The 20,602-nt window shown below is 41.4% G+C and overlaps 1 protein-coding gene across 26 annotated transcripts in view; it reads left to right on the top strand.

Annotated features, from left to right (window-relative positions):
• The window catches only part of PTPRD (protein tyrosine phosphatase receptor type D), a 2,959,440-nt gene that overhangs the window by 2,671,793 nt on the left and 267,045 nt on the right, over positions 1 to 20,602 (top strand). For all 26 annotated transcript variants that reach the window (XM_077249189.1, XM_077249205.1, XM_077249204.1 and 23 more), the window contains one exon: positions 15,399 to 15,544. In XM_077249189.1, coding sequence (XP_077105304.1) covers positions 15,399 to 15,544 — 146 coding nt within the window. The remainder of the gene's footprint in view (positions 1 to 15,398; positions 15,545 to 20,602) is intronic.

Genomic DNA, 20,602 nt, shown 5'->3' with positions numbered 1-20,602 from the left:
TTCATAACTACGTTTGTGCCTTCCTCTCATTTCACCGTCATTATATGTGGGAGGCTGCTATCTCTGTGGGAATATTTCTCTGGAGGCAAGTGAGGTCTGATATTCTTCTGATAGGGGAAGCTAGATCTCCGGCTGGCGCGAGACATCTAGGGGCCCCCCAGGAACGTCCCCCGGCTACTGTTAGTTGAGTGTTGAGGTTCAGGATCGCGGTCAGCTCAGGAGATATATATACATATATGTATATATGTATATATATATATATATATATATATATGTATATATATATATATATGTATATATGTATATATGTATATATATATATATATATATATATATATATATGTATATATATATGTATATATGTATATATATATATATATATATATATATATATATATATATATATATATGTATATATATATATATGTATATATGTATATATATATATATGTATATATGTATATATATATATATATATATATATATATATATATATATATATATATATATACATACACACATATATATCTACCGTATATCATCATCTAAAGAAAGAATAGGTGGTACTAGAGAGGCAGACTTTCTTTTGGCAGAGAGCTAATGTAGAAAATTTTGTGATCCGAATGGTTTGTCTGGAAATCCAAAACAGTATATCTGCTAAAATCTATCATGTGCTGATCTCCCGGCATGACACATATGTTATGGGTGCCTGCAGTCTTTTTGCCAGTAGCGATGGCACTTGGTGGAAGGACCAGATACCTCTCTAAAGGACCATTTACACTGGCCAGTTATTTTCATGATTAGTCTGAGCCTGGGCAATCTCAACAATAATTGCCAGTGTAAATGCTGGAAGAGAGCAATAAAAAGGTGACATAAACCTGCCATAATGTTTGAGAATCAGAATACTTTTTTTCTAAAGAGCATTGCCTGATCAGTAAAACTTCCTAAAGCAGCTGGCAGTCTCCATACTAGGAAATAGTACCTCTCATCCAGAACATCATCTGAAAGTAATCCTCTAATGGCTACTAGAGTACTTAGATCTGAGCGATCACAATTATTATTGGTCTGTGTAAATTCAAGGAAAGGGGCAAAAGAAAAAAAAAATTATAATAAAAATGTTAGCTGAACTTCCAAGGAATATTGCATTAATGAATAGTATGTGAATATTAAAAACTTTGTAATTTTTCCTCTCAGAGAATTTGTATTGTTTCCTCCATTTATGAGACACATTTACCCCTCCTGATTTCCTTCTGAACTTGTCATCCATGCTAAAAAACAACTCAAGTCCATCTTGTTCAAGAAAAGATGGCCTTGCAAGTACAGTGGGGTGTCAGATTATACAGCTTATTATCTTTGAAGGAGGATTGAGAGGAGCACTGATGAAAGTGAAGAAATACGCAGTGAGAGACACAGAAAGATTGTGCTGAGCATTCTAACAAGTCTTTTGCGTCAGCCTAGGGCTGGATTCATATCTGCACAGCTCAGGAATGCTGTAAAATTTACTCCATGCTGCTGCTCCTGTCTGTGTGATAAATAAGGAACGAAGAGTAAAAAATCTATCCCTGTGTGCAGTGTTGTGTTTAGGAGACATCACAACTGCAAGTTTCCTCCTGCCAGCTCAGATTTAATAGCAAATTAAGAGATGCAGAGGCAAAAACTGATGAATATGCAGGATACAAGTCATGTAATGACCGGAAATAGTATTATTTGTCATGTACACATATAGGACAGCTTATTCTGAAAAGTTACCTGAAAGTAAAATTCCCACTTAAAGGCAATACTCACCTCTTCTAATGGCTCTGTTTTAAAAATGAGGTTCCCAGAGGTGACATGAAATTATTGTGTCACATGTCAGCTACAGCCAATGAGCAGTCACGGCAGCTCATCAATATATCATTAGGGCAGTCGTTAATTGGCTGCAGCCAGCATGTGATTCAACAATATTAAATTAATTCCAAGAATGCGGAGTCGGCATCGCTATAATGGCGCTACTGCAGGCAGTGAGTATATATTTTATTTTAATTCGGTACTGAATTGATAAGGCTGGGGTTGTCTAATAGTATACAACACATTTAAATCAACTGAATTAAATAGTTCTGTTCTTGACTGTTACTTGGCTATTATTATCAGCATAATTTATTTTTACGATATACCGGTACATCTCTTTCACTATTCTAATGCTATTTATGGTCCTTCTCATGTACATTACACATAGACATAGTGGGTACATTACACATTTAGCATAGTGGTTTCTTATATACTTTACTTCATGAAATATGTTTGTCCTTTTTGTTGGTGGTGCTTTTGTTGTCTTTCATTTCTAGTCTATGACAGCGATGAAACCTTTCCCAATATAGGTTCACACTCTCCTGATTTGATCTGATTATACCGTGCTCTGAAATGCGTGGGTAGCATTTCCCTTTCCATGTTAGAAGCTAATTATCAGTCTTGCACCAGCCAATTCTCAGGTACATTGTAAGTGCAGGTTAGGACTAAGCTGAAATGATGGCTTTCACTGATGAGCCATGCTGCTTATGTGGTAAATTATGATTAATAAGTGAATTAGCAATGAATTCTACAAATCAATCTTCTTTGAGCTACATTCAAGGGATAGTATGGTGATGTTCTGTCATCTGCTGCTGTTCTGTATTTTAACCGCATAGTGTACAATGTATACACTTGCTATGTATTCTTTGTTGATAGAACAACATTTTCCCTCATTAAAATGAAATAATTGAAAAAAATCATAATTTCAGAATCTAGCCCCGCTAGCAGGCCACCTACTAAAGTCAGACCTATGGCAACTCAGAACGAGGCATTGCTCTGTAATTGCTTGGGTGTTAAACCTTGAGTAAGGTCTGAAGGGGAAAGAGAGGGCCGGCTTCCACTAAATCCAGACGTTGTGAGCCCGAGGCTCACTACCAGAGAGCTGAAGTGCTCCTTAATAAGATTCATCCAGGGCTCCTAGTTCCTAGGGAACACAAGCTTCATTGGCTTGCAGAGGCTATCATAACTGATAATGGTAGTGTTCTGAGGTGCTAGGCGGTAACTACAGCGTGATAGCAATGAATGTTGTACAATGGATAGTTAGTGGCTACACTATAATATGAAAATTGCTTTAACACTTTGAAGCGGTAGAGAATAAAGTTGTCAGAAACAAAAAATCCTGCATCCAGCCATTTTACCCAAGAAATGATGATTTTTTCAGTTAAAGAGGTTGTCCAACCTTAGGGTACAAGTCTGCAGTCTACGCGCTGCGAGGAGCGGCATGTGATTTGCATACATGTGGTCATGTGCCGACTAGACGTGCGCGGCCTTGCTCAAAGCAAGTTAATTGAATGAGGCCTGACACGTCTAGCCGTAATGTTGCCAGAATTATGCAATTGCATACTTGTGGTCACATGAATGCTCTCAGCTTACATTGAAGAATCATAGTGACTGCAGACTTGTACGCTAATGCAGGGCAATTCTTTAATTTACTGCGGGAAAGATATATATATATATTGGTACTGTGTTAGCCAATGGATAGAAATTTAGATTTAGAATTGAGAGTCCTCAGTAGTTGATACCTTTTAATGGCTAACTGAAAAAATGGTAATATGTGATTCTCCAGAATTTCTTTTAGTCTTTGCCTGATGAAGAGACCTGCATAGTCTGGAAAGCTTGCAATTTGTTACCATCTTTTCAGTTAGCCATTAAAAGGTATCAACCACTGAGGACTCTCAATTCTAAATATTTTTAATTTACTTCAAAATTATTACATCACCTTTCCAAAATTTTAGCATTTGAAGTGCAGTTACTGTGCCAGTATTGGATATTATTAGTGTTCATGGTTGGGCAGAGACAGAAGAGGGAACCTATGGAACAAGAATATATGGGCCCTTTACAGTCCAATGTCTCATCATAATGTACATTTCCGCCTACTCTGGAGTTGGAAGTGGACCCCATTAAATCTCTGGCCCCTGTGTGACTGCACAAGTTGCCCTAGTGCTATTTCCACCTTTTCCAGTGATTCTGCAGACTGGCTGCTGACGAGCCTGAACCCCAGATATTTAGGAAGATCTGTCGTAGTCACAAAGTAACTACAAGGCAACAGAATAAACATATAGGTTCCCAGCAAGTTTGTTTTATGAAAACTAATAAAAAACAGTCATTGAAATGTAAAATTTGGGAGTAGTCATAAAGGGAATTAAATGCCACTACTATTAGATTTTTTTATAAAAATAACTCATGTAATAGCATAAATTAAATGTAATCATAGTTATTCTGAATATTTACAGCAGAAACCCAATTTCCCAATTTGTAAATTTTTAATTAAAATTCCAAGTAAATTGAAATGTCTCGTATTTCATAATCTGAATATATTCTTTATACATGTCTAAGGCTATGAATAAGCATAAATGCGGTTGTAAAATCTCTCTTTTTCCCCATACTTTGTTCGCTAATTATCACAGATGTTCTTGCTTCCCGTTAGTGCGCCCACAGAGGAAAATGTTACAGAACTCGAAATCATATTTGATTGTCCTGCATTTATTTCCATTTATTCCCTAATATAGAACCGTGAAGCTTAATGCCAGCAGTCTATTTCCGAATATTCCTTCTCCTTTGACTCTCTGGTAGAATAGATAATTTTATAGAAGTGCAGACACAGTGGCCATCACTAGGAGGCTGTCATTGCCCGTCATGTTGGACTGTCAGTAGCTCTGCTTCCTCATTGATGCCATTCACCCCTTGGGAAGTTTCCCACGTTAATGTCAGGCACTGCCTAATGAAGTGTGCCTTAAAGTTTTTGTTGGCTTGCATGCTACACTGTGTCTGGGGAAGTTATAAATACTTGCCGTTCACATTCAGGAATGCCCTTATGTTAATAGGCAGACTCATGACAGTAGTAATTGTGCGTGCCACCAGAGAGCCCAGCAGCTGTGGTCTGGACATGAGCTATGGAGTCAGCAAGATTAGATACCAAAGGCAATTGTGTCAATTTCTGCTGGTTCATGTAATGGAGAAAAATATGAAGAGCACTTAGCTTTTTCCCGCAAGTTACTCTTCGAGCTATTACTTGACATAGTAATTAATGTACACTTTTACAGTAATTTTGACTCACTGATTAAGAAGCTGCTGTCCACTTCTTCTGGAAGACATCAACAGAGTCGCTCCTCTGTTTCATTATAGGACTCTTGTTTAAGGCTACATTCGCATTCCCTTTCAAACATTCCATTTTGAGGAACAGACAAACAGATTTAATGTTTAAAATCGATATGAAGCATACTGAACATTGGTTGTACAGGCACTGTTTAGGATCTTTTTTGTAAGTTTTAGAACAGAAGAAAAAGCGCATCATGCAGAACATTTTTTTTTCATTAGAAAAACAGACAAATAAGAGAACCTAGATGGACGCCATAATAATCATCTTTCCGAAAATCACACGAAAAAGCACTAACTAAACGCTGATAAAGAATGAAGAAATGCATTGTTGTGTAATAACAACTTGCTGCTGATACGTTCAGTCTTTTCATGGTCTTTTAACCGTTTCAAGTTTACAAAGACGCCAAACGGTTAAAAGAAGTAACGTGACCATTCTTTAGAGATTTTTTTGCTATGAAGACGCTCTACACTTTCTAATAAATGGCAATCGGAAGGTTTAAAAGACAGCCAGGTGTCTTTTTGAGCAGTATGCCACTATTTTTGCTTGAAAAAATGCTAGTGGTTTCTTCATCATTGAAGGTAGTTTAAAAAAAAAAACAAAAAAAACACCCGAAAAAGTCACTTAAAAAAAGATACCATAAAAATACTGGAAAAATGAAAACAAAAAAATTGATCTAACCATGTTGGTATATGTGCAGTGTGTAGGTGCATTCACACTGTGGCCATTTAACAGACAGAACCTAGGATAAAAACAAAATGAGCAAATACCCTGCAGTAATAGTACATGTAGATAACATAGGGTACTAATTTGACACTATTTTGATAAAAAAAAGCGTAAAAGCCATCCCACTGCAACAAGGTGTACTCAATCAAGATGGTCCCTAACTGCTATAGTTCACTTTGCTACATGTCAGCCGGCCACAAAATAGACAGGGGCAGAGTAGGAAGCAGCCCTGACTGTTTTATAGAGTCATAGAATGTTAGAGTTGGAAGGGACCTCCTCAAGTGTCATAATGTCCAACCCCCTGCTCAATGCAGGATTCACTAACCATCTCAGATGTCTGTCCAGCCTCTTTTTGAAGACTTCCATTGAAGGAGATCTCACCACCTCTCGTGGCAGCCTGTTCCACTCATTGATCACCCTCCTGTCAAAAAGTTTTTTTCTAATATCTAATCTGTATCTTCTCCATTTCCGTTTCATTCCATTGCTTTTCATGTTTCCATGTGCAAATGAGAATAAGGATGATCCCCATACACTGTGACATCCCTTCAGATATTTGTAGACAGCTATTAAGTCTCCTCTCAGTCTTCTTTTTTGCAAGCTAAACTTCCCCAGATCCTTTAACCGTTCCTCGTAGGACATAGTTTGCAGTCCGCTCACCATTCTGGCCGCTCTTCTCTGAACTTGCTCCAGTTTTTCAAAGTATTTTTTAAAATGTGGTGTCCAGAACTGGACACAGTATTCCAGGTGAGGTCTGACCAAGGAGGAGTAGAGGGGGATAATTACTGCATGTCATTCATTCTATTCCTTCCATTTCAACACACCTACCTGTGGAAATCTATATAGCCAAGTTGCACAGAGCAAAATGGGGGTAAAAGTATAAGAAACTAAACTAAAGCTGAAAAATGGACCAGTAAAAATTTTTTTAAAAATGGCAGTCAAAAAAGCGCTCAGGAATCTGTTTTTTCTCAGCTGTATTCAGCATGCTGTGGTTTAACTACGAAATCAGTACTCTCCCAGAAAAAAATCGCATGTCATACCGACCATCAGTATGGCATTCGATTTTTACGGATACATTATAATTCTGTTACATAGGAAACTGTAAATGGTCTTGTAAAAGATTAATAGGATTACATATGGACAGCACATGGATGACAAGTGAGAAAAAGTCGCCCCACTCTCCTGGATGAGAAGAGGACCGATTTTGTATTCCCTAGTGTGAGCGAACCCTAAAAGCTGAACTTCTTGACAAATGGGTCCTTTAAGTGGCAAACAAGGGCCAGAAGACATAAACCCCCATCATTTTGTCAACAGATACAGTCACGTCCTGGTTCTTTACTAAAGTGTGTGTCATGAACCATTGTTTCTCTAGCATACTACAGAAAAGGATGAGGCATATGTCCACATTTTGTTTTAACCCTTAAAGAATAACTGTTGCCATTTCCTACGTGAAATTATCGTCTACGGCACAGTTATTAAAGTATCACAAAGGTTTTATAATACTAAAAAGGGTATGTCCTGGTGACAGGTTCCCTTTGCGATACAATGACAGGTAGCATGGAGAGCTTAAATTCCAGGTGGTGACTAAAAGCCATCATTAATGGTGACTCTAGATGGAAATATGTGCTTATTATATAAATATATATGTGATAATATTCCTGTGAACAAACAGAACAGTGACCCAGACATAAGCTGGCGTGATTCTAGTTTCCAGAAGCACTTCATCTGTGGCGCCTCTTTGAGATTTCTCATTTTAAAACCAATCTTTCCATACATTGTGACACTTACAATAAGAACATTTTGATAGATGATGATACTTACAGCAATAATCAGTTTGCTTCTTGGAGCAGTGGTATAGGAAAGAAGATTTCATCGAGAAGCAGGAGATATCATTTTGGCTCTTGAGAGCAGATAGAAAAGTTAGATAAAAAACAGACCTAATGTGAACCCGCTGACCTTAAAGGGAACCTGTCAACCCGGGGACGCTAATGCTGCAAAAGGAGGCGGCGCCCGGCATGACGGCTGTGCTGCGTCTGATTAGGGGGGAAAGACCCGCCCCAGGACAGTTTCACGGTATGAGGGGGCACATTTTATAAACGTTTATTTCAATGTGTGTAGGAATCATAACTAAAAGAGCCACCTTGACAGAATGCAGCATTAGTGCTGCACAAGGTGGCTCTTTTAGTTACAAATGCCTGAGGGGGGTGACAGGTTCCCTTTAACTTGTGGATGGCAGTCAATAGCCTGAGAGATGTGGATGCTTCATGCTGTGGCTTAGGGTATATAGTAATGATAAAAGGAGACATGCCTGTATTAAATAGACTGACGCATTTCAGGGATAATTGTATTTTTTATTGTCACATTTTCCTCCAAGTGGACTTATTAGCAAGTCTTTGGGTATGTGCATATATTAACCTGTCGGCAGGATTATGCACAATAAACTACACACAGTGTCAGGTCGGCGCCGTTATACTGATTACAATGATACCTTGGTTGATGAAATCCGTCTTGTGGTTGTATAATCTTTATTTTCAGTTTTGTACTAATGATATGCTTGTTCTCCGGGGCTGGAGGAGAGGGCCTTTATGTGGTGCTCTGATTAGGTATTCATAATGGAGACTGCTGACAGGTCACTGATCCCTCACTGACCTGCCTCCTAGTTTGCATAATGAATATCTGTGTGTACATACTTTTAAAAAAATCTCTGCAGGCAGCTGCTCTGCAGCATAATCGCATGTTTTGTGTGCGAATGATACATTTTCTTCACGTTATTCTTCAAGAAAAATAAATCAATCAATTTGAAAATGGCACCTGCCGCTCCTGTGCAGTAGCTGCTATCAGTGTCTAGCTGCACCATTTCTGCATCTCTTGGCAGGAAAAACACAGCATAGAATACACCTGTTTTTACTGCATCTTGTACATGGGTTTTTGTTGCAGATTTTTGCCCACTCTTTAGTATGAGCAAAATCTGTAGCAAAAACGCTAAAAGACTTTACATTTTGCAAATTTAAATTTGCACCGAATCCGACAATAAAAAATTAGCAAGGTGTGCATGAGACTTTAGGATTCTCATTCGCTTTGCTGGGACTAGGGAATCTTTCAGGCTTTGTGATGAAACTGTGCAGAAAAAACGAGAGAAAAATGTGACAAAAACGCAACGTGTGCACAAACCCTTACTATCATATAGAATGCTCTGTTCCCATTAATCTCTTTACTTGTATTGTGGTCTTTTTATTCTTAGAACTGGTGGCGACCCCTCAATTATTCATAAGAACTTGTCACTTTCCATAAATATTTTTTTGTTCACTTGTGTGTGCGTGTGTGTATATATATATATATGTATATATGTATATATATATATATATATATATATATATATATGTGTGTGTATATATATATATATATATATATATATATATATATATATATATATATGTGTATATATATATATATGTATATATGTATATATATGTATATATATATATATATATATGTCTTTATACCAAAATGGGCAAGATCCTCGACTATTCTCTCTTGGCATTTTCACAAGGATAATGTCTCTTTGACTAAAAAGACTAGATTTATATACGAGGAAGAGAGGCCTTATCTCTGGAATGGAGACGTTCTGGAATTGAAGATAATTTGTCAGCAGGTTTTTGCTACTTCATCTGAGAGCAGCATGATGTAGGCAAAGAGACCCTGAATCTAACAATGTATCACTTAGATGGCTGGGTGTAGCAGTTCTGACACAATCAAAGCTTTTAGATTAAGCAATGCAGTAGAGTGAGAAAGCTAACCCCGCCCACACCACAGGTACCCCGCCCACACCAGACCCAGTATGTACATTGTCTATAGACAGTGAGCTGCTTATCACAGTAGGGGCGGAGTCGGACGAGTGCCCGTGTACCAGCTAGTCACAACAATGATAATCTCCTTGTGATAAAAGTTAGTAAAGAACTGCACACAGCTAGATATGTGTCACATACTGAATTGTAACCCTTAGCTCATGCTGCTCTCAGATTACTTAGCAAAAACCTGCTGACAGATTCCCTTTAAATTAAAGCAATGCCAGATTAATTTGAACAGTGGCATTTACACCCGGGAGTAAAATTACATATTTACGGTAAGTGACAGGTCTTCAATGCCATATCTGAGCAATATTTCTACAATTGTTAAAATGAGAGTAACCCTGACAACTTGTGTTTTATCTCAATACCACCACCAAAATCCACTGCCAGTAGCTCCCCTCACCCTCAGAACCTCCAAACACAGAGTGAAACAGCCCAGGCTCACATCGCAAACCCGATTTCTCCAGCGATGCTCTAGGAGTGCTTAACGCTTATGGAGGAAAACTCGCACCCCAGAAGACTTCGTACACTTCAAATTTATGTTAAGGACCTATAACTCTGCCCTTCACCTCGCCAAACAGTCCTACTACACCACCCTGATCTCCTCACTATCCAACAACCCCAAGAAACTTTTTAACACCTCCCTCCTCAGGCCAAAATCACAAGACCCTATCACAGACACTTGTGCTGATGACCTGGCCTCCCACTTTATAGAGAAAATAGACAATATCCGTCAGGAAATCCGCTCCCAGACACCAAGTGCAATGACTCCCATTCCTCCCTGCATCTCCCCTGGCTCACTCTCCACATTCGATCCCATCACAGAAGAAGAAGTCTCCAAGCTCCTCTCCTCTTCTCGTCCGACTACATGCACCACCGACCCCATTCCCTCACACCTCCTCTAGTCTCTCTCTCCAGTCGTCACAACTCACCTAACTACAATTTTTAATCTCTCCCTTTCCTCTGGCATTTTTCCCTCCTCCTTCAAACACTCTATCATTACTCCATTACTAAAATAACCCACCCTTGACCCATCGTGCACAAACAACTACAGACTGGTCTCCAATCTCCCCTTCATCTCAAAACTCCTGGAGCGCCTAGTCTACTCCCGCCTTACCCGTTACCTCTCCACTCATTCCCTCCTAGACCCTTCACAGTCCGGGTTCCGCCCCCTACATTTGACAGAAACTGCACTCATCAAGGTGACCAATGACCTTCTGACAGCAAAATGTAACGGTGACCACTCTCTGCTCATTCTCCTCGATCTTTCTGCAGCTTTCGACACGGTTGACCAGCCTCTCCTACTCTCTAGGCTCCAGTCACTAGGCATTAAGGACACTGCTCTCTCCTGGTTCTCTTCCTATCTTTCTGAACGCTCCTTCAGTGTTCTGTTCTCCGGCTCCACTTCATCTCCTCTTCCTCTCACTGTTGGGGTACCTCAGGGCTCAGTCCTTGGCCCCCTTCTCTTCTCCCTCTACACGGCCCCAATTGGACAGACCATCAGCAGATTTGGCTTTCAGTACCATCTTTATGCTGATGACCTTACCCCCGCTGTACTACAGAACGCCACTCACTGTCTGTCCGCAGTCTCTGACATCTTGTCCGCTCTCTATCTGAAACTCAACCTCTCCAAAACTGAACTTCTTCTGCTACTGCCTTCTACTAACCTCCCTAAATCTGACATTTCCATCTCCGTGGGTGGCACCATAATAACACCCCGGCAGCAGGCATGCTGCCTGGGTGTTATGTTTGACTCTGATCTCGCCTTCACCTCCCACATACAATCTCTTGCCCGCTCGTGCCACTTACACCTAAAGAACATCTGTAGAATCCGCCCTTTTCTCACCATGGAGACAACAAAATCTCTCACTGTCGCCCTAATCCACTCCCGTCTGGACTACTGTAACGCTCTATTAATTGGCCCCCCCCTCACGCGACTTTCCCCTCTCCAGTCTATCCTTAATGCGGCAGCCAGGGTTGTCCATCTGGCTAATAGTTACTGGGACGTGTCCGCTCTTCGCCAGTCATTACACTGGCTGCCCATTCATTACAGGATACAATTCAAAGTACTTGTTCTCACCCACAAAGCTCTCCACAGTGCGGCACCCCCTTACATCTCCTCTCTCATTTCTGTCTATCGGCCTAGCCGACCACTGCGCTCTGCAAACGATTTTCGACTAACCTCTGCACTAATCCGTACCTCCCAGTCCCGACTCCAAGACTTCTCCCGTTCTGCGCCAATCCTCTGGAATGCTCTACCCCAAGATATTAGGACCATCCATAACTTGCATAGTTTTAGGCGCTTGCTCAAAACTCATTTGTTCAGAGCGGCCTATCACGTTCCCTAATCAAACTCATTTTATGTTTGTGTGTGTGTAGCCCATTCACTATCTCCATTGTGATGCAGTGACCCCTGTTACAGCTAAGGGGCGCTGCATGTGCTCCTTAGGATATGCTTGGAGGCATATCTGTAGTTGTAAAGGTTGAAATAGCCACACACACTTCCCACCTAGGGGAGTGGCTGCAAGTATATAATGTGACCATGTGGGTCACATGATGGAGTGAGATGGATGGTCCTGAGTAGCCTGTGTGCCAGGTCCTGGAGGGCCTCTGTGTTGGGAGGTCCTGGGAGTAGGACTAGATCCCTGAAGAGGAGGCCTTGGACCTGGGGTCCTGTGTGTTGGACGGTCCCAGATGGGGATGGACGTCCTGAATAGCGCACAGAGAGGACGCGTGTGCAAAGTTTGTGATGGCACTGCGTTTGGGGAAGCTACAGCCCGTCCGAGGATCTGGACTGTCAGGTGGCCTGGTGAGTAAGGCATTGCCCGGAACGGTGATTACAGTTCGGCAGCTTCCCTGTGAGAGAGAGTACTGACAGGAGTCAGCATGTGGAGCAGGAGCTCCTAGAAGGTAACCCAGCGTATGGGGAACCGTGCAGTCACCCATGGCAACTGGACAGAGTAAGGTCCAGCATGATTAGAGACTGCAACCGTAATATCGTATGTTGGTGCCTGTTGTGCCCCATGGAGAATTAATGAACTGTATGGCATGCGATCACCCACGATTACTGGACACAGAGGTTCAGCGTGTTTAGTGACCGCGTTTTCGTAGCCGTATACTATGATGTAAAGAGTTGATGTTAAGACTGTTTGCTTGTACATATTTCTGTGGCTTATGACTCCATAATAAACCACATGGACTGTTAAAGTGAAAACCTGTGCCTAAGTACTTGAATCCCGTGCCAAGCGAGTGTCCCCCAATACACTCAGTAAGAGCAATCTTACACCATCTACCCCCCACTCCCTGAAGATGGCTGGACCATCATTGTAAATACATAATTGTAAATACACACCTGTACTTTGTATCTCCCCACCTCATTGTAGATTGTAAGCTCTCACGAGCAGGGTTGTCGTATTTTGTCTTTTTTGCTTTATTACTGTATTGTTAACATTGTTACCCATGACTGTTGTGTTTGAAACTGTTAAACTGTAAAGCGCTGCGGAATATGCGCTATATAAATGAAGATTATTATTATTATTATATCACGGTCCTGGCCTTATCTACGCTTATCCCAACACTAAAATATTTTAGATTTAGAATGCTAATTGTATAGAAGGGGCCCACCAGGGGCATAACTACCGCGGTCGCAGCGGCCCCCATTGCGACCGGGCCCGGCGGGTCAGGGGCCCGGCAGGTCAGAGCAGTGGTGGCGTATCCGGGGGCGCAGCCGACAGCGGGCCGCCTGATGTGGTGGCGGTCCAAGGAGGGGGTTGGCAGGGCCAGGGAGCGGGGGCTGTCTAATTATACTCACCTACTCCAGGCGCGGTCCCTGCAGGTCCCTGGCTGCCCGGCGCCCCAGCTTCTTTCTGTACTGAGCGGACACATGGTACCACTCATTACCTGCAGGGACTGCACCGTGCCAGGAGCAGGTGAGTATAACGGGGAGGGGAGCGCTGCGCTGCGCGATATTCACCTCTCCTCGTTCCAGCCGCCGCTCTGTCTTCTGCTGTGATGCTGAGGTCAGAGGGCGCGGTGACGTAGTTAGTGCGCACCTCTGCCTGAGCATCAGTGTGGAGGAGGCGGAAGATGGAGCGGCGGCTGGAACGAGGAGCGGTGAATATTGAAAGTGCCAGGGGCCTGAGCGACGGAGAGGTGAGTATGTGTTTTTGTTTTTTTTTTATCGCAGCAACAGCATATGGGCAAGTGTCTGTATGGGGCCATTAAGTTTGTGCAGCATTATATGGGGGCCATAACGTTTGTGCAGCACTATATGGGGGCCATAACGTTTGTGCAGCACTAGATGGGGGCCATAACATTTGTGCAGCACTATATGGGGGCCATAACGTTTGTGCAGCACTATATGGGGGCCATAACGTTTGTGTAGCACTATATGGGGGCCATAACGTTTGTGCAGCACTATATGGGGGCCATAACATTTGTGCAGCACTATATGGGGGCCATAATGTTTGTGCAGCACTATATGGGGGCCATAATGTTTGTGCAGCACTATATGAGGCTATAACATTTGTGCAGCACTATATGGGGGCCATAACATTTGTGCAGCACTATATGGGGCAAGTGTCCGTATGGAGCATCTTATGGGGCCATAATCAACGTTTCTGCAGCATTATATTGGGCAAATGTGTCTATTGAGCATCTTATGGGGCCATTATTAACCTTTATGCAGCATTATATGGGGCAAATGTGCCTATGGAGCATCTTATGGGGTCATTATTAACCTTTATGCAGCATTATATGGGGCATATTTTAATATGGAGCATCTTATGGGGCCATCATGAACTGTATGGAGCATTATATGGGGCTCCTGATTCAATATGGATATTCAAAAACACTTAACCTACTGATGTCTCAATTAATTTTACTTAAATTGGTGTCTATTTTAACATTATGGAGATTCAGGAATGTACCTTGGCTTGGTCATACAGTTTCAATAGCGTTAAGGCTCAAATGGGGGAGGTTTTGAGGGGGGGGCCCATTTGAATGTTCGCACCGGGGCCCATAACTTTGTAGTTACGCCACTGGGGCCCACTTAAGACTAAAATGCCATTCTTTTTGCAAATAATAGCTACATTGGAAAGTAGATTCCTTTTGGAATTTTTGAAGAATGATTTTTGAGGGTAATTCTTTAATTGGTCTATTTTTATGAAAGTAAAGACAGAAAGAATCACAGGAAACAATTCACATTGCTACTCAGTAGATGTAACCAGCAGCTCCACGCTAAGAATAACACCAGCCCCTACCTATACATGGGCTTTATTTTCTTGCTGTGCCTTTCCTTTGACTGTGATGTGGCCGCATTACTTGAGTGAGTGTACGGTATGTCATGCTTCGTGAATTACTAGGGACACATGTCAAGTTAATACTTCACACTGTAGTCTCTTTCCCTCAATCCATGACATGAAAACGGTAGGAGAACAATCTCCTGACTAATTGCCTTGTGACTGGAGTCATCTGGCTGTGGAAATCAAAGTGAATTGTTATTGTTTTTGGTAAAATGGGATAAGCAGGAAAATTAACCCACAAATAAAATTTTTAAAAGGATCATTTTACCCGTTTTATAAAGTTTCCAGAATGCAGTCGGCTGTAGAAGTGTCTTTAATTGTGCCTCTATTTCTATGCATGTTTGTTATCTTCTAATGTGTATCTCTCCTTTCTTTTTCTAGCTCCACCAAGGTTTACGAGAAGCCCCGTTGATCAAACAGGAGTATCAGGGGGAGTTGCGTCATTTATTTGTCAAGCTACCGGAGACCCCCGACCGAAAATAGTTTGGAATAAAAAGGGAAAGAAAGTCAGCAACCAGAGATTTGAGGTATTAGGTCCATTGTTCTGTTCCTCCGTCAAAGATTACACATGCATGGAGTTGTGGTGGTGGTACCTTTTTATACACGGTTCATGATATAAGGCCTTCCACGTGGTTCCTCACTACAGATCCTTGGGACTTGTAGTAGAAAGCTACTGGCAAACTAGGCTGGTACAGAAACCATTTAGTAAATCCAATCTATTGGTTCTCATTTGAAAGAATTTTATTGTGAACACGAGTATTAGCAAAGTGTTTTATGTGCTCTCTGCATGTTGCTTTTTGTTTGCTGTTGTGTTGTCTTTATGTGAGTATACATGCCTTTATTCAGTATTAAATACTTTAAAAACTCCATAATCATGGGCTTCATTTGTTGTAGAGATGAATGAATCTTTTGATATTCGAATTCAACATATTGACCAAATTTTTCCAAAAAGTTCAATATACAGCCAATTGATTTGCAGCGATTTACAATACTGTAAAGTTGATTGCAATGAAAAGATGCATGTAACACTCTGAGGTCCCCTAGAACTGTACTGTATTCAACCCTTTCAAGCTCTTTTAACACAAACGCCGCCATAATAATGTTAAGGTGACCTCAGCATATAAATTCATATTAATCCAGCGGTAGCCATGTGATCTGATAGCTGCAAGGCATGATGTGGGAGCAAACCCAGTGGTGTCGGAGGTCTTGTGAGCTGTGGTTGAAGTAGGTTTTTGAAATGTGTAAAGAAGCAGCGGATATTTTTTGGCTGATTTGTGCGAAATAAATTTCAATTTGTTCAAATTCATCAGAAATTTCCTAAGATTTAGCACAAATTTGATTTGCATCAAATTTATTTGCTCATCTCTATTCTGTAGCAATCATACACTTTTGCCATTTTGTAGCTGATTTCACTCACTGATGGTATTACTATATGCATAATTTGGCATCAATGGTACTAGATAATGAGACATTGAGGCAATGAAAAAATAGGGCATACCTTATGACACCTTTGTTCTGCAAAAGTACAGTAGTGGCTACAATAGTTAATATATTGCAATAGTAGCCATTGATATTTTGTCACATAGTACTTCCATTAAACTTTAATTTTATCCAGTCTCCCCATTCAGGACACCTGCATTCTAAGCTGAGCATACATTTTAAGGGCTCTTTAACACGTCAGTGTCTCCCGTACGTGTGGTGATAGTTTTCACACGTACTGAAGACACTTACACACATAAACCCATTCACGTTAATGAGTCTGTGCACGTCAGTGTGTTTCCACGGACCGTGTGTCAATGTGACCTGCAAGTAGACATATCCATTTTTTACCATCAGCAATGACTGCAAAACGTCCCGAACACGTGCACATGGATGACACACAGGGATGTCATCCGTATTATACGCCCCAGCACATGAGAAGCAGCGCTCCAGTAAGCGCTGTTCCCCGGCGTTGGGTGCTGAAGACGACTCTCCTCATTCTTCCCTGCTCTGCCGGCGATCAGCGCGATCAAGGGATAATGATGAGAGTTGTACTCAAGTGAGAACAATCAAAGCAGGCGGCGGCTGATGGGATCATTACTCCTATCACACACCTGCTGCCGCTAATAACAGTGACAGCAGGAGCGGCTGATGGGAGTATTCATCAGCCGGCTCCTGTGCTGTAAATAAATAATCCGGCCTGGGTTCCCCTCTATTTTCTATAACCAGCCAGGCAAAACACAGCTGGGGGCTGCAACCCCCTGTCAGCTTTAGCATGGTTGGTTATCAAGAATAAAGGGATCCCCACGCTGTTTTTTTAAATTATTTAAATAAGCAAAACAATTGGCGTAGAGTTTTTCCACAATTTTGACAACCAGACTCTCTAAAGCTGACAACTGGGGGCTGGTATTCTCAGGCTGATAAGGGGCCATTGATAGTTAGGTCCATATATATTTGGACAGAGACAACATTTTTCTAATTTTGGTTATAGATATTACCACAATTAATTTTAAACAAAACAATTCAGATGCAGTTGAAGTGCAGACTTTCAGCTTTCATTTGAGGGTATCCACATTAAAATTGGATGAAGGGTTTAGGAGTTTCAGCTCCTTAACATGTGCCACCCTGTTTTTAAAGGGACCAAAAGTAATTGGACAATTGACTCCAAGGCTATTTCATGGACAGGTGTGGGAAATCCCTTCATTATGTCATTCTCAATTAAGCAGATAAAAGGCCTGGAGTTGACTTGAGGTGTAGTGCTTGCATATGGAAGGTTTTGCTGTGAAGTAAACATGCGGTCAAAGGAGCTCTCCATGCAGGTGAAACAAGCCATCCTTAAGCTGCGAAAACAGAAAAAACCCATCCGAGAAATTGCTACAATATTAGGAGTGGCAAAATCTACAGTTTGGTACATCCTGAGAAAGAAAGAAAGCACTGGTGAACTCATCAATGCAAAAAGACCTGGGCACCCACGGAAGACAACAGTGGTGGGTGATCGCAGAATAATCTCCATGGTGAAGAGAAACCCCTTCACAACAGCCAACCAAGTGAACAACACTCTCCAGGAGGTCGGCGTATGAATATCCAAATCTACCGTAAAGAGAAGACTGCATGAAAGTAAATACAGAGGGTTCACTGCACGGTGCAAGCCACTCATAAGCATCAAGAATAAAGAGGCTAGACTAGACTTTGCTAAAAAACATCTAAAAAAGCCAGCACAGTTCTGGAAAAACATTTTTTGGACAGATGAAAGCAAGATCAACCTCTACCAGAATGATGGAAATAGAAAAGTATGGCGAAGGCGTGGTACAGCTCATGATCCAAAGCATACCACATCATCTGTAAAACATGGCGGAGGCAGTGTGATGGCTTGGGCATGCATGGCTGCCAGTGGCACTGGGTCACTAGTGTTTATTGATGATGTGACACAGGACAGAAGCAGCCGAATGAATTCTGAGGTATTCAGAGCCATACTGTGTGCTCAGATCCAGCCAAATGCAGCCAAACTGATCGGTCGTCGTTTCATACTACAGATGGACAATGACCCAAAGCATAAAGCCAAAGCAACCCTGGAGTTTATTAAAGCAAAGAAGTGGAATATTCCTGAATGGCCAAGTCAGCCACCTGATCTCAACCCAATTGAGCATGTATTTCACTTGTTAAAGACTAAACTTCAGACAGAAAGGCCCACAAACAAACAGCAACTGAAAACCACCACAGTGAAGGCGTGGCAGAGCATCAAAAAGGAGGAAACACAGCGTCTGGTGATGTCCACGAGTTCAAGACTTCAGGCAGTCATTGCCAACAAAGGGTTTGCAACCAAGTACTAAAAATGAACATTTTATTTAAAATCATTGAATCTGTCCAATTACTTTTGGTCCCTTTAAAAACAGGGTGGCACATGTTAAGGAGCTGAAACTCCTAAACCCTTCATCCAATTTTAATGTGGATACCCTCAAATGAAAGCTGAAAGTCTGAACTTCAACTTCATCTGAATTATTTTGTTTAAAATTCATTGTGCTAATGTCTATAACCAAAATTCGAAAAATGTTGTCTCTGTCCAAATATATATGGACCTAACTGTATATGCCCCCCCCCCCCTACCGAAAAATAGCAGCCCGCTGCTACCCAGAAAAGGCACATCTTACAGCTGCGCCAATTCTGTTACTTTGCCTGGCTCTTCCCACTTTCCCTGTAGTGGTGGCAAGTGGGATTCAATATTTGTGGGGTTGATGTCACCTTTGTATTGTCAGATTACATCTAACCCACTACTTAGTAATGGAGAGGTTTCTATAAGATGCTTTCATTGTTCTCACTTGAATACAACTCTCAGCATTCTCCCCATCTTGCGCTGATCGTCGGCAGAGCAGGAGAGAATGAGTACCGTCTTCAGCAACCGGCACCGAGGAACAGCGCTTACTGTAGCGCTTCTTCCCCGACGCCAGTCTGTGTGGTACTGTTGCGGCACACGGTTGCCACATGTGTGCCGCAAGTATTACACACACGGACACTGATATCTCCGGTATCGTTTTTACGATACTGGAAATATCAGGATGTGTGAAATCGACCTAGTGGTGAGGGGGAATAGAAGGAATAGATGTTGCATGAACACTTGTTCGCCCCATATCTGTCTGGAGTGTTTGACCAGCTTTAGAGGCATTTGTAGATTGTTTAAGCAAACACACAGTACAAGAAAAATGAATAATTTCAAGGGAACCTGACAGCAGATACATGCTGTCTGATCCCCAGGCAGCATGTATCAGACACTGGTTCTATGATCTCAGCCAGGTATGTTTGATGGGTTTCTTGCTGTGTTTGTATAGAGAGAGACCTGTCAGTCACTAAGGGCGGGCGGGGAGAAGATGCCAGGAATTGGCCTTTTCAACTAGTTAACCATAAGTCTTGGTGCCAATCGGCTTTTAAAAGCTTTTCAAAAGTCAAACATACCTGGCTGAAATCATATAACCAATGTCTGATTTATGCTGCCCATGGGTCTGGCAGCATGTACTGTATAAGCTGCCAGGTTCCCTTTTACCTTTTAAACCCCAGGCCATTTTCCGTTTTTGCATTTCGTTTTTTGCTCCCCTTTTTCCCATAGTCATAACTTTTTTATTTTTCTGTCAATATGGCCATTTGGGCTTGTTTTTTGCAGGACAAGTGGTACTCTTGAATGACACCATTGGAATTAGCATATTGTGTACTGGAAAAAATTCCAAGTGCGATGAAATTGCGCAAAAAGTGCAATCCCACAATTGTTTTTTTTTTGCTTTTTTTTTGTTCACTAAGTGATAAAACTGACTTGCCATTCTGATTCTCCAGGTCATTCTGAGTTCAGACACCAGACATGTCTAGGTTCTTTTTTATTTAAGTAGTGAAAAAAAATTCCAAAATTTGTTTTAACAAAATGGTGCCATTTTCCGAGACCTGTATCGTCTCCATTTTTCGGGATTTGGGGCTGTGCGAGGGCTTATTTTTTGCGTCTCGAGCTATTGTTTTTACTGATACAATTTTGGTGTAGACACAATGTTTTGATTGTCCGTTATTGCATTTTATTTCAATGTAGCAGTGTCCAAAAATAAAACATAATATTGGCGTTTTTCATTTTT

This window comes from Ranitomeya variabilis, chromosome 1, assembly GCF_051348905.1.
Source record: "Ranitomeya variabilis isolate aRanVar5 chromosome 1, aRanVar5.hap1, whole genome shotgun sequence".
Classification (NCBI taxonomy): Eukaryota; Metazoa; Chordata; class Amphibia; order Anura; family Dendrobatidae; genus Ranitomeya; species Ranitomeya variabilis.
The sequence above is the reverse complement of the archived record's forward strand: the minus strand, read 5'-3'. Positions and strand labels throughout refer to the sequence as shown.